The 13,020-nt window shown below is 39.7% G+C and overlaps 1 protein-coding gene across 1 annotated transcript; it reads right to left on the bottom strand.

Annotated features, from left to right (window-relative positions):
- Positions 1 to 348: 348 nt before the first annotated feature.
- Positions 349 to 852, bottom strand: LOC128305162 (uncharacterized). The gene is made up of 2 exons (XM_053042483.1): positions 658 to 852; positions 349 to 525 (listed from the first exon to the last, which is right to left on the bottom strand). Exons 1-2 carry the CDS (start codon positions 850 to 852, stop codon positions 349 to 351), a joined length of 372 nt encoding a protein of 123 aa, XP_052898443.1.
- Positions 853 to 13,020: the final 12,168 nt, after the last annotated feature.

Here is a 13,020-nt window from a genome sequence, read left to right as displayed (position 1 = left end):
AAAATGGTCGGGATCCGATGGAAGCAAACATCCTGCTGCCCCAGATACGCCGACCATTGCAGGGACGAATAATGAAACGGCAGCAGAATCGTGCAGACCGTGCTGCAGCGCCACAAGACAACGCTACGCAGGCCGAGACTTTAAATAACAATTGCATCTGCAGTTGAGCGATTTATTTATTGCATCCTTTTATTGTGTACGGTGCGCTTGGCCGTGGGTCGCTTCCACGTGCAGCAGCAAAACGGGGTGTACATAAAATCCTCGCATGAAAAACTAGTCCATCGCCGTCCTGCAGTTGACCCTTGCCGTTCGTCGAATTGGTGAGCCGGGGGTGGACGTTGAGGTCGGTCAGGGTTGGTCCGGCGCCCGACAGTAGTAGTCCAGCTCGACATAGTACGGCAACACCCAGGGCCCGTTCAGGCTGAACGTGATGCCCTTCTGGCCGATGGCACCCCGGGTGATGAGTGCATTGAAGCCCTGGTACGCCACGTTCGACGCATCGAGGCTGACAGCTGTTATCGGGCGCTGTCACGCACGCGAATCCACAAAACGATCGGCACAACATTATTACTATTATTAATGGGCCCACTTTTCTCGCCACACCCGCTTTGCTTTCCCCTCCCGGGTGTGGCACACCGTTTCCCTCCACGTACTTACCGTGCTGCTGTAATCCACCTGTACGGGCGTCTTTGTGCCAATGCCAACGACTTTCTTCGCACAGAGCGTATCCGTCGGCGCGATGGTGCCGTAGAAATAGCTAAAGTCACCATTACTAGCCACCTGCCGGGGCCGGATGGTAAGGCAAAGGACTAGCAGCGCTAGTGCGATCGGTCGAAAGCGGCTACGATGCATCCTTTTTCCTTCGCAACGTGCGGAAGATCCCCCAGAGACAGGACGTACGATCGTGAGTGATCGTGCGAAATGGTGTACACGTTTTATAGGCACGCGTAGGATGTTGACCGCCGCACCGCAGGTATGAGATTCGGGTCAGGAACGGATGGCAGGATTGGAACTTTCCGTGACGAAGCCATAAAAGGAACATTGCATTGGGTGTGCATTTTTCGGAAGTGAAATCCATCAAGACGAACAAACAACGCGAAAAATTCCAACAGGGATTAGCGGATTGCTTTAAGTTTTACGATCTTTCGAGCCGGATATCCTCATCAAACAATAATTAAACGGTAGTTGGAAAAGATTTCTTGGATTTTTGGTTTTTTGAGAATATTTTAACGAATGCAGGTTATTTTGTGAATTTTATACTAAAATGCATTTTCATCTTTGTTGCAGGTGACATCCTTTTTTACCCATATGACGAACAGAGATGATCTCCGAAGGTGCCAAAGGTTAGTTTATTGGGCTGGGTAACTAATTTTACACACAATGCATAACACCGCAGAGCCAAATCAAGAGCATTGGCGACATTTTCTCTGATGTATCAATATCGATATCAACACCCATTTAATAAGAGAGGTGTATTTCAAAACACGTTACAGGTTATTGAGTGGTAATTCTCAACCCAACGTTAAGCTGCAAATCGGGACTTATCACCATTGTCAGATATGATATTGTACATGAACATTTTAGAACAATTTTTGTTTGTATAGTATTGTCCACTTTCAATGAGTGGATAACAGAAAGTTTGGTCTTAGTTTAAAGGTCTTTATTTGCATTCTGCAATGATCAATTAACTTGGAAACTACTGTGAGCTCAGAGCTCGTGCTATCGAGTACTGCTTATCGATTTACTTTATTACATCGATTGTGCTAATACTATTCTACTGCAAAATAAAAAATAACGCTCTCGTTATTCGTTATGTTAGACTATTCTAGTAATCACAGCTTTTTCGAAATGAAAAATCAATAAATAAATAATAAATAAATAAATCAATTCATGCAACTAAATTCCACTAATAAATGAACTCAAATTCTGCGAATGCAATTTCATTCAAACATCATTAAACATTTATTTTAAATACAACATCATCTCAAACATAACACATCTTATGTTATGTCTTACTCAGAAACATCTTATGTCTCAAACTGATACCATAATAAAATTATGACTACTCAGCTAACCAGCAGTATCTTTGATTGAAATTTTAAGCAGAAAAGCGACCAAACCTGTTTTGCAATCTGAAAAAGTAACAAATTTACTCTTTTATTACTTAACAATAACAATCTCCCGCTGATCTAGTTACCTTTGTCCATTAACCGTCACATCCTCGCAACGTCCACACTCATCAGATCTCACGCTGATTACAATTTTTTTAGTGTGAATTTTTCATTTTGTTATCAAACTGCTCGAGCACCACCTGCATTTTTTTCTATTTATGTTTCATTCTTACTTTGATAGCCAACAAAAAAAAAGTGTGACGGCATGAAAACCGGTTATGTAGAATCATACTACAAAATCACCTAGATTGTCCGTATCCCGGGCACGATTGTTTTGTGCCACATTTTTGGGGATTTCGTAAAGAGCGATTTGAATGAAACATAAAGCACAATTTTGTAACCGTTTCACGGAAAGTATGTCCATACAAACGACGAAAAAAAAATCTGAACCACGTACACCCTGGCCGGAAGTAACTGCAGCGATATTCATCAGCATCACACATCCTTATTATCCTTTCGATTAACGCCGGGATTCCCAGGCCCGCGTTCGGAGTAGGTCGCGAGAAACCGGTTTCTTACCGCTTTGCGCGAAACACCCCATGGAACAATAATAATTATAGCAGTAATAATTGTGTTTCGTAAAGATGACAATATTAAAACAACGTCCGTTGTTCGGTTGAACGGGACCAAGCAAACCGAGTTTTTTTTTACCGAGCACGACGAATCGTCTTGACGGTTAAGACACCCGTCGATCGTTGTTGCTTCCCATCTACAGCGTGAGGTCACACGCGGAAGCGATCGCATAACTTCACGGCTAAACGCAGCGTATCTTCTTATGCAAATGATGTTGTTTTTTAGCTTCTCCCGTATTGTCCCGTACAATCGGGGAACGGGTTACACAATTTGGTCACCCTTTGTCCTGGGACGATTTCCTGCGAGGATTCGTAAAGGTGAAGAAAGGTACCTGTACGTTTTTTTTTGTTTACTTTCTTCAAAGTTCTTTCCCGCAGTCCTTTCTACCAGATTATTACATTGTGAGATCCTTTTCTTGGTGTAAATCGTCCGTACACCTTAAACACAAGAAATTGAAACCCTGTGTCTAAAGGCCATGTGCTGATAATTGTTTCCTGTTTCGGGTTATCATTTCTTAGCCGTTAATTTTATTAGAAATAACAAAGAACTATTAATTTCTCATACAATGAAATCACCACTTGCTTAAGCTTGAAGTAAGATTTGACTTGAATTTGATAATTTGAAATAAAGAAAGGGAATATTCTAACATGTTTCATTCGCGTTGTAATGATAACTCTTTATACAAGCGTTAAAAATTTGCATTGAAACGTTGTTCGAATTATTAGACAACTTTCAAAATATTTGTGCTTGAATAAGATAATCATTTGTGAACCTTGTGGACGTTAGCAAAAAAACGTCCATAACCTAACCTATAATCTATTTCTTTCAAGATTCTGTGATAGTCATAGCAGAAATTCATAGTCTTGAATCGTAATGGGATTCAATCATTTTTTTTATAGTCTGGTCTGTATATCTTAGTTAAAAACTACTTTAATATTTACGTTTACAATTTACAATTTAATTCGCCAACCAGTAAAAGGGCGTCTTGTACGCTCAATGTTGGTTTAAGTTATTACAAAAATTTCTATCAAACTTCTATCACATTTTCTATCAAAATGTATTATTATTACACTAAAATCAATTTCAACAAATAAAAGATGTTGAAATTGATTAGAGCCCAAATAATTCATCTTCTTCTTAATAATAATTCCATTCTTCTGAAATAAAAAAAAAACTTTGAAAGTATAAAACATTAATAATAAATGGTATCATATTGGATAAGTAAATGGAGATTGAAAAATAGAAGGAAAACTGAATATGAAAATGTATGACATCAAACATAAGACATACGATTGATAAGACATAAGTTTATACCTGTTTAATAGATAAACAGGTAAGATAGTAGATAAATTTCAACCGAAGTATAGAAATTATTGCAACTTTTTTCAAAGTCCTGTTCCATTTTAACCAAACCTGTTTTACGCAACCAATTCACACAAAGCGTGATGCTTCAATCCACTACTGCTACGCGAGGAAAAAAATCCATTTCGATTGACCGGTCATCCTGCTTCGTCCCTAGCAGGACCGGATAGCCATGAATCTTTTGAAACTAATCCTCACACCACATTTCCCGTACCGACATTTCGTACACGCTCGTCGTTGGCGTCGGCGTGTTAGTATTTCTCCTCCCAGCAGTAGCGATGCGGAAGACACCCAGCGCAAGAAGCCCGCTGTGAAGGAAGTGTAAAGAAACGTGAAGTAACGAAACAAATAAAAAAACGCACGCCCCAACACAGCAACCAGCTACTCCTCCCTTCGTGTGCGGCCATGGCCAATGGTCCACCACCACCGCGAGGGAAGAAAAATATCGATCGATCGACACCGGCACCCACCGGCGGTACGCAACCCCGCCTTCACCACCGATACAAATCGGGGGAAAATCTTTTTCCTGCGCACACACCGAAAGTGGGCACCGTTAGGGAAATGGACGGAAAACGCCATACTTTTTTATGCTGATAGCGTCGTTTGCTTTCGTGTCGCTTTTCCACACGCGGCCATCATCGTGGAAAACTCCTCCCTCGCTAGGGCGCACATGCACACCAGCGTGCTGAGTGGGTGAGTAGTAACGTTTGACGGTGTGGTGGAAAATGAAGTCAAAAAATTGTAGAAAGCAAACGAGAGAGCCGTTGGAAGATGGAGCAGGCGTGAAAAAAACGCATGCATACTGATAGGAGATTGAGATGGTGGTCAAGAAATGGTGGAAAAAATGACGGGAAAATTCGAAACACGTTACCAACACATGCAGATGGTGTACAGTCGGTGCCTCTTGTTTTTCTTGTGGAAGATTGTGGCGATGAATTATTATTTGACTTTCAATTGGCAATATGGTGATCATAAGAACGATCGATCAATATGGATTTATTTTCCGCACACTATAAAGTGAATGCTATAATTTCTGCTATATTGCTATAATTTTAAAACAACATACCATACTGTATGTTCCATAATTGCTTTAACGTGAAAATATGAAACATTCTTCAAAATTGCTATATTACAAACGTGCGTAAACCTCAAAAATTATTAGACAAAAATATTTTAAACAAATTGTCATACTATTAACGAAAATGATCACACACTGTAGTTCTTTAGCAAAAAAAAAAACATACTATTTTCACCCCCACACTCGAATTTTGGCATTCTCGTTAGGCGTCCATTTCTAGCACCTTCCACTTTGATGATTCTACGAAGCTCAAACTTCGCTTCCTGGCGATACGAAGCCATGATTATGTCGTTTACGCCAGCCAGCCAAGCCCTTTTCGCAACGATGGTTCCTTCGGGGACAATTTTCATCTGAGCGATCATTGCGAACATAACACATTTTTTTTCGGTTTTCCACTTCTACTTCTACTGGCTGATGCAAGCGAAAAGCAGCACTACAGCGAAGTTGATGATGTCGATGATAAGGACGATAATAAAAATAATAGCAACAATAAAAGCAAAAATGCACACCCATATCAAAGGAAACGAACGAACGCGTTCGCTAAGTAGGCACTGAAGATCAAGAGTAGGCATCTTCCAGGCCTAAAAGTTCGTGAGCCTCAATGCGATGTGAGAGACGTAAAACAATTTCACAGCATCTTCCCGGTTGCTTTGGGTCGTTTGAATTGTCTGTTCCTTTTCCTGGCACTTTTGCGGGCATCATCACGTACTTTTTAAAATGTATCGAAACCATCGGATTTTACTTTTCCATCTAAAATGTAATTTTGTCCCCGCTTCGCTTTCCTCGAGCTAACACGTCCGCGAGATGTTAATTTTGTCCTCCGACTGTTCTGGGTCGGTGGGATAAAGTCCCAATGCTTCTGCTATCTCGAGACAGCGACTACTTGGACGGACTTTTCCACTAATTGGAAAATGATAGGCACAGAACGGAACTCAGGGTGCATGGGAAGTAAATACTACGCCATTAATATTCTTTCAATTTAATGCTGGCTTCCATCTAGCGAAGGGTCAGCGTTGGTTGTGTATTTGGTGGTTTTGCAGTAATGATTTGCATATCGTCCTTCTTTTTTCCAACTTTTCCATTTGTTGTTATTTAAATAAATTTTCTTCTCATCGAAATCCAACGAAACAACTCCATCAGAAACGCGACTTCGCACATACACAACAATGTAATTTCTTGCAATGAAAAAAAAAATGTAACAAAATTGTTATTTTTTCATTTAAAAAAGTGCACCCCAAAACACTAAATTTATCCATCCCAAAAGGCCATTCCTATTCCCAGAGTTTGCATCGGGTGGAAGGACGATTGTTTCGAGGAAAAGGAAAAAAACAGCAGACAAAAAGTGGCCCATGTTGGCATTCAAATGTATCCCAGCGAACCAAACACAGACAATCACCGTTTGACACCCCTAGAATAATCCTTGACTTGAATAACAGACGAATATTTTTAAAGATAGAGAGATTTTTTTTCTCTCGCATGTCGATTGTTCTTTTATCGTGCATTGGTACCGGGAGCGTTATCGGCAAGCAAGAACTATCGTGTAGGGTTTCATCCCAAACGAGACCATCACAACTGCCATCAATTACTATCCTTGTAAACAGGGAAACAGATACTAGCTGGGAGGTTTTTTTTCTATCTCGTAGTTCTCCTATCCGACTACCTGCTTTATTTAATACAGCGCTTTTTCTGGGCTTCCAATCATACCCCACTGTGTAGCAATTGAATTTTTTTTTCTGCCACCAATTCCATGCCACACCACTCGTGAACCAGTTTAAATAAAAATCTGTCAGGATTATCGTTACAAAATGGTAAGCGTGGAATGATTTCATTAAGAACGGTTACGGTTCACCAGCCAAGCTGACTTTTTTTTCTCTCGTTCACATAAATATTTTAATTAATTAGGACAAAGACAAGCAAATGGCGTAAAGTGGTGCATGCTTAACAGCAACTATCTGTGGGCAGTAACGTCCGCAGAACGGTTTGCTTAATAATCTGAATAATTCATCTAAATAATGAACAACGACATTGATGATACGTAATATTCCCGCACTTCATAAACAATTTTAATCCCATTAATTACTGCCTCATCTCACGGTGGCTTCAGGTGCCGCAGTAGCATTATCAGGCCGCATTGCACTTAATACACACCGGCTTACCAGCCGCCCAACCACATCGGGTAGTGTAAAATCAGCCACAAGTGAATGCCCCCTACCGTAGGCATCGGTGCAGCGCAACGACCAAACGTCACCCCAAACGGCCAAATCGGCATCTCGAGTTCCGATCAATCAATTCTCATTAGCACCACAACTGTAAAATGATCACCCTTCAAAATATAATGATCCGGCTCGGTTCGGTTCTCCCGAGCCTGTCCCGAGACTGAAGCTTGGCGAATGGCACGGATCAGCGGATCCTGTCTCGATTGAGCGGCAATAAAAACCCATCCATGCTCGTATCCTTCTCATTCGTCTGTCCCCGTTTTATGCTGCCTGCACTCAACAGATTGATCGTTGTGTATCGGGCCCGATCGTGTGCCTCCGTGGGTTTCGTGCTTCTTTCTTTTTTTATTTGTCATGTGCATCAAACCCACCTTTAGTGTTTGCATGAAATCAATGCATTAGAAGCCCCCGGGGGTAGATGGTTCGCTCAGGTGGCTAATAAATAATGCAATAGGTATCGAAATCCGTAAGTGATAGACCGTGACGGTGGCCGGGAAGAATTTTCCTTTTTTTTTGGGAAGGGTTCGATTGCACCAGACAACCAGGCGATGGCAGGTTCGATGACGTACCGCTGAACGCATCGGTACGGCCACTAATCCTGATCTCTAATCGTCTACTCGCAAGACCGACTGAGTGAGAATGTCGTAGTGGCGATATAATTTGCACCGAATGAAGGCCGTCTTGGTCATGTGAGAAGGTAACATTTGGTAGTTTGAAAAAAAAAAGCATTGAAACCATAATCACGAAAAAAGAAAACAAAGCATAAATTTTTAAACTCTTGCTCCGAAGTGTGTCTTCTGCTGCGATGATGAGCCTTACATGTGGTGCAGTTTTCATATACGTACGGGCTTGTATCTTGAGAACAGGCTTGCATCTTTCGTTGCTTAACGTTGGGGTTGACCGATCCGGCTGGACGGTGTGTAATGGTCCGATCTTGGCGATGATAGGTTTGCTGATAGCTTTGGACAGCGCATCGGTAACATGATAGCGCAGCAGCAAGAACGTCCAAGGTGAACCGAAGATCGCCATGAATGCCATCTGGCAGCAGAATAGTTTTGCGTTCTTTACTAGATGTTTTTCTTAGCCGCTGTTTCTAACCTGTTGAGGTAATCCTCAATAATAAAACCATCGCAGCAAGCACAAATCGTTAGCATTGAAAAGAATGTATTTAATGTAGTTTTTAAAATAGTTAATTAACACTAAAATTATTCCTTAAAAACATTTAAAAGTTACATAGCTAAAATAAAGCATTATACAAAAGATAAAATGCCTGTAATTGCAAGTACCCAAGGGTGATAATTGATTTAATAAAATCTCGAAATTATAAATATTTAACAACATAAACAGCTCGAACATAAACATTAAAATACAAAGCAACATCTGAATGGTATACCAATTAAATAGAAAAAAAACTAATATTTTAAATAACTTTTATGCCTGTCTATATAATAATGATAAATTCAAGAATTCGTGTCGGTTCTCTCATTAGATAAAGCAGCTTAAATGTTGTAATAATAAATGAAATGATAACAAACTAATACGCAGATCATTGACCATTGCTTTCATTTCTTTTTGGATTCTTCAACAATTCGATCATTTGCTATTTAACCCTGCCCAGAACAGTCATTTTGACTGATACGCTTCAAGTTCATCAAATTAATTTTTGGGATTAAGTAAATCCTACTTACAATACTTTGGAATAAATCACTTTGCACGCATTTTACATACCTTTTGTAAGGGAAATCGCTTAAAAGACTTGGTCAATGTAGTATTAACATAAATCAACTGTGTATACAAGTGGTGCTCGAGATATTCGACTTTCTTTTATCAAACTTCGAAAGCACGTCTATCCCGATTTCCTATTATCAAGCTATTCTTTTCCGTTTTTTTAGATCTTTTAGAGCTCACAAATTTCCAAATCTCCGTACATCACATACCGTGTATCTTGGGAGCTACCTGTACTTCATCATCCATCTCACATCCTTTCCCGGACACGGTTTCGGTAACGGTCGCCATCGACACTAACGCGAAGAAAATTTAATTATATTCATATTCCATATCAACAGCAAATGTCAAACATCTTTCAAGCATGGAACGCTTTTATTACTTCGCCGCCCATCGAGGAACGCGTCCCGTGTCCGCGTGTGGCACAAGCCGTCGCGTCAATTTATTTATGCAGTACATACGTACAGCAAGTTTTTTTTTCTGTTGCTTGCCGTGTATTTCTCATTAGAATCATAGAGTTGTTATTACAATCGTACGGTTTATTTCACATTTCACATCTCTTTTTTTTTATTTTGCTAACTGTTTCTTCATGTTGCTTCCCTTTCTTCTGTGTGAAAAACATAAAGTTTTTTTTTTTTTTCATTTGGCCAAAGACCCACTATAACGCATCCGATAATGACGTTGAGAACGACATGAAGCATGGTTGAGCAGAACGAAAAAAAAACCCGTGCTGCTACACTTTTCACTCCGTGTCTAACTTTTGGTGGCGTTCCGGTTTCGGCTGCGTTCCCGGGGCACGAATTGGCGCAAACGACGGAATTCTTCCGCTCACCGTGACCCACGGGAGGGGAAGTCAACTAGTTTTGCAGCGAGCGAACCAACGATGGCAGCAAGTTATAAAAAAAAATATACATCGTCTGGTTAATTGTAATAAATTTTAATGAAAAGGATACGGATTTTTTTTCCCTATCTCGGTTCAGCTGCATGGCACTGCTCGTTTTTTTTCGTTCATCTTGTTTTGCATAGTCCCTTTTGCGCTGGGTGGTATTTTAAAAATGTTAACGAAAGCTCAACTTTGAGTTTTATCAATTTTAAACATCAACGAATGAACCAACGGACGACCCGTGTCAATGTAACTGTTAAAAATGTACCATTTTTTGTACGCCGACCCTTCGGAAACCATTGGAAAATGTGTATTTTTTTTTTTGTACTGCAAGGTTATTTTTTTTGTGTTTTTTTTCGAGCACAATAGGATCACGTGACTCTGTACGATAAATTGGAACACTTCCAATTGTATGACGGTTTGATTTCTTTCTTTCATTTTTGACGGCACTAATGTCAGAATAAATCTGATTATGCTGACATCTTCATCACATAACGAGTGTACGACTGCAGCTCTCAAACTCAATTACAAATTCACAAATCAATGTACTTTAGCAAATTCAAGCCAACAAAATTTTAAAAACCATGTTAAAAACCTCCTGTTCTGCTTCAACTATTTTAAATAAATCATCAAACGAACACCACCACAACAAACTTTAATCAGCGACCACTCATAGTAATTACAACTACGAGCCGAATTTTGCAAATTACTAAGCAACGACACCGAATAAACTACTGCGAATGTTCATTAGCGAAATGAAACTGCAGCCAGCCAGTAACGCTCGAATGAATTTAAAATTTACACCACAAATATCCCTCGCCCCGGCCTGGATTTCGGCTTTCCATAGGCTCCCATCAGTTTCCCCGTCCTGAGCCTCTTTTTTTTGGCTGCTTTTGTTTTGTTTACGGTGCAGTTCAAGCATCATCACAAACTAGCTCACTTTAATGAACGGGTTAATCCCCGTACGGCCTGACTCATTTTGCTGGCAGGATTTTCATTTGCCCAACCGAACCCCCCAGCGCCCAGCAGCAAAAAACCAAAGGGTGTTGACAGTGAAATATCTTCGGAATGGAATTTCTCTCCCACTAGTATTGCTTCTCCATTGCTCAAGAAACGGGCAAGATGTAATCCTTTCGCTTATCGATTTTTCATTTCGCACGATGGTGAGTGGGTGAGAATGAGGGTTTTTTTTCTCACCCCAACTGTACGGCTTAAAAGGGTTGCTTTGTAATTAAAACTTTAAGAGGAGTTTTTCTTCAGCTGGGTTATCAAAGGGATGGCAAACAGTTGGGTAATATGTTTTGTCTTGGGATATGAAAAGGTATCTTGGAATTTTTTTATTTGCAACTCACTGTCCTCATCAGTTCCTCACGCTTTGTTTATTTCTTATTTTTTTTATATTATCAATTTATTATACGTTAATAATTTAACCCTCTTATCGGTACGACCTAGTCTGGACTTCAAAAATTTATTTAACTAGAAAATATATCCTAGTTTGCTATATAGTTGTAACTAAAATCATTCGAGTTTCATTATAATGTCATATCGTCAACGATATACACCTATAAATAATTATGTTTGACACTAGAAATATCAGAGTTAGGAAAGTGCCATCAATATGACTTGTCTTGTTTGAGGTTGAATATTTCGCAATCCAGGTTACCAAACGTTTCAATGATTACCTTTATGAATTAAAGTATTTTGAATATAAAAAAAAATTCATTTGAACAACTTCATTAAATCAAACATTATAAAACTACAAAAAAAATAAGCGTGAAGAAAATTATCAAAACTGAAAATAAAATAAAAAATATAACATGCAATTTTTCCCGTCGTTGCATTTTTTTTAATAAGAATTGGGAACAATTACTATATAAACACTCGATTTTATCATGTTGGCATCGACAATTTGTTTTATTCATTTTTATTCCTAGAAAAAAACATATTTTCGTAGATCATAAATGTTCATATATAAGTAAAGTTAGAAATATTATACTCTTGGAAGACAATGTGAAATGTAGGTCTTTCTAGTGTTAAAGTTATCAGTAAAAAGATGCAAATCTAAGTGATTAATTCGCACACTAAACTTTCATGCTATCAATATTGTTCTGATTAGAAATCGCTTTAAGTTATGTTCGCACAAACTATACAAACAAACTCGAATATTTTGTTCTACCACCGTTAAAGTACGGTACTGTTCAGATTATTTGAAAGAGAACTGTTATGTTTTCAACCTTCTACTCGCAATCGTTCTACACTTCATAAAGCAATGATGTTTAAAAAAAAACAACGCACACGCACCTATGTTTATCCTTTTACGCACCGCGTGGTAAGATAATACAACAACACACCCTGAACCACAACCGTACCATGGGCGGTTCACCTGTCACCGAACAACAGCTTAAGCTTTGGCACAAAATCGAAGTGAAAGGATGCCGTCCAGCACACGGTCCGTATCGTATTTCAAACCCCGAGCAAGTGCGTAATTCTTGGTGAAAGTAGCGAAAGTCTAATTAAAATTGAATTTCCAACACTACACTCGTCCGAGCTCGGTACACGGCGCACTACTCCGCTGGTTCAGGCGGAACCAGCGCGGATGAAGTTAAAGTGTGCGGTGGGCCGAGAGGTACAGAACGAAATTACCCAAACCCCCCCAAAACGGTAAGATAATACCAGCAACTTTCGCACAAGGGAAAGCATCGATTCGCTCCTCGGCAAAGAAAAATCGGTGGTAAAACGTCCGGACGTGACAGATGAGAAATGAGGATTTTTTACCCCCGTTCGTGCACATTAACCAGTAACCCTTCTGAGCGAGTGCCCGGACGGGTGGGTTTGTTCTCCATAGCCGAAGCGTCCCGTCATGTAAGATTTTTGTAAAACTTTACCTTCAACCAAGTCTAACAAAAAAAATGGCCTGTAAAAGTGGGACTACTTTGGATTGTGGAGCATTTTGCATCCTTTTGGGATATACTTTCCTTTCCAATTTATCATTTTCCCGGTTGAATCGAAAAC

This window comes from Anopheles moucheti, chromosome 3 (assembly GCF_943734755.1).
Source record: "Anopheles moucheti chromosome 3, idAnoMoucSN_F20_07, whole genome shotgun sequence".
NCBI classification, from domain to species: domain Eukaryota; kingdom Metazoa; phylum Arthropoda; class Insecta; order Diptera; family Culicidae; genus Anopheles; species Anopheles moucheti.
Note: the sequence above shows the minus strand (reverse complement) of the source record. Positions and strands in the feature narration are given on the sequence as shown.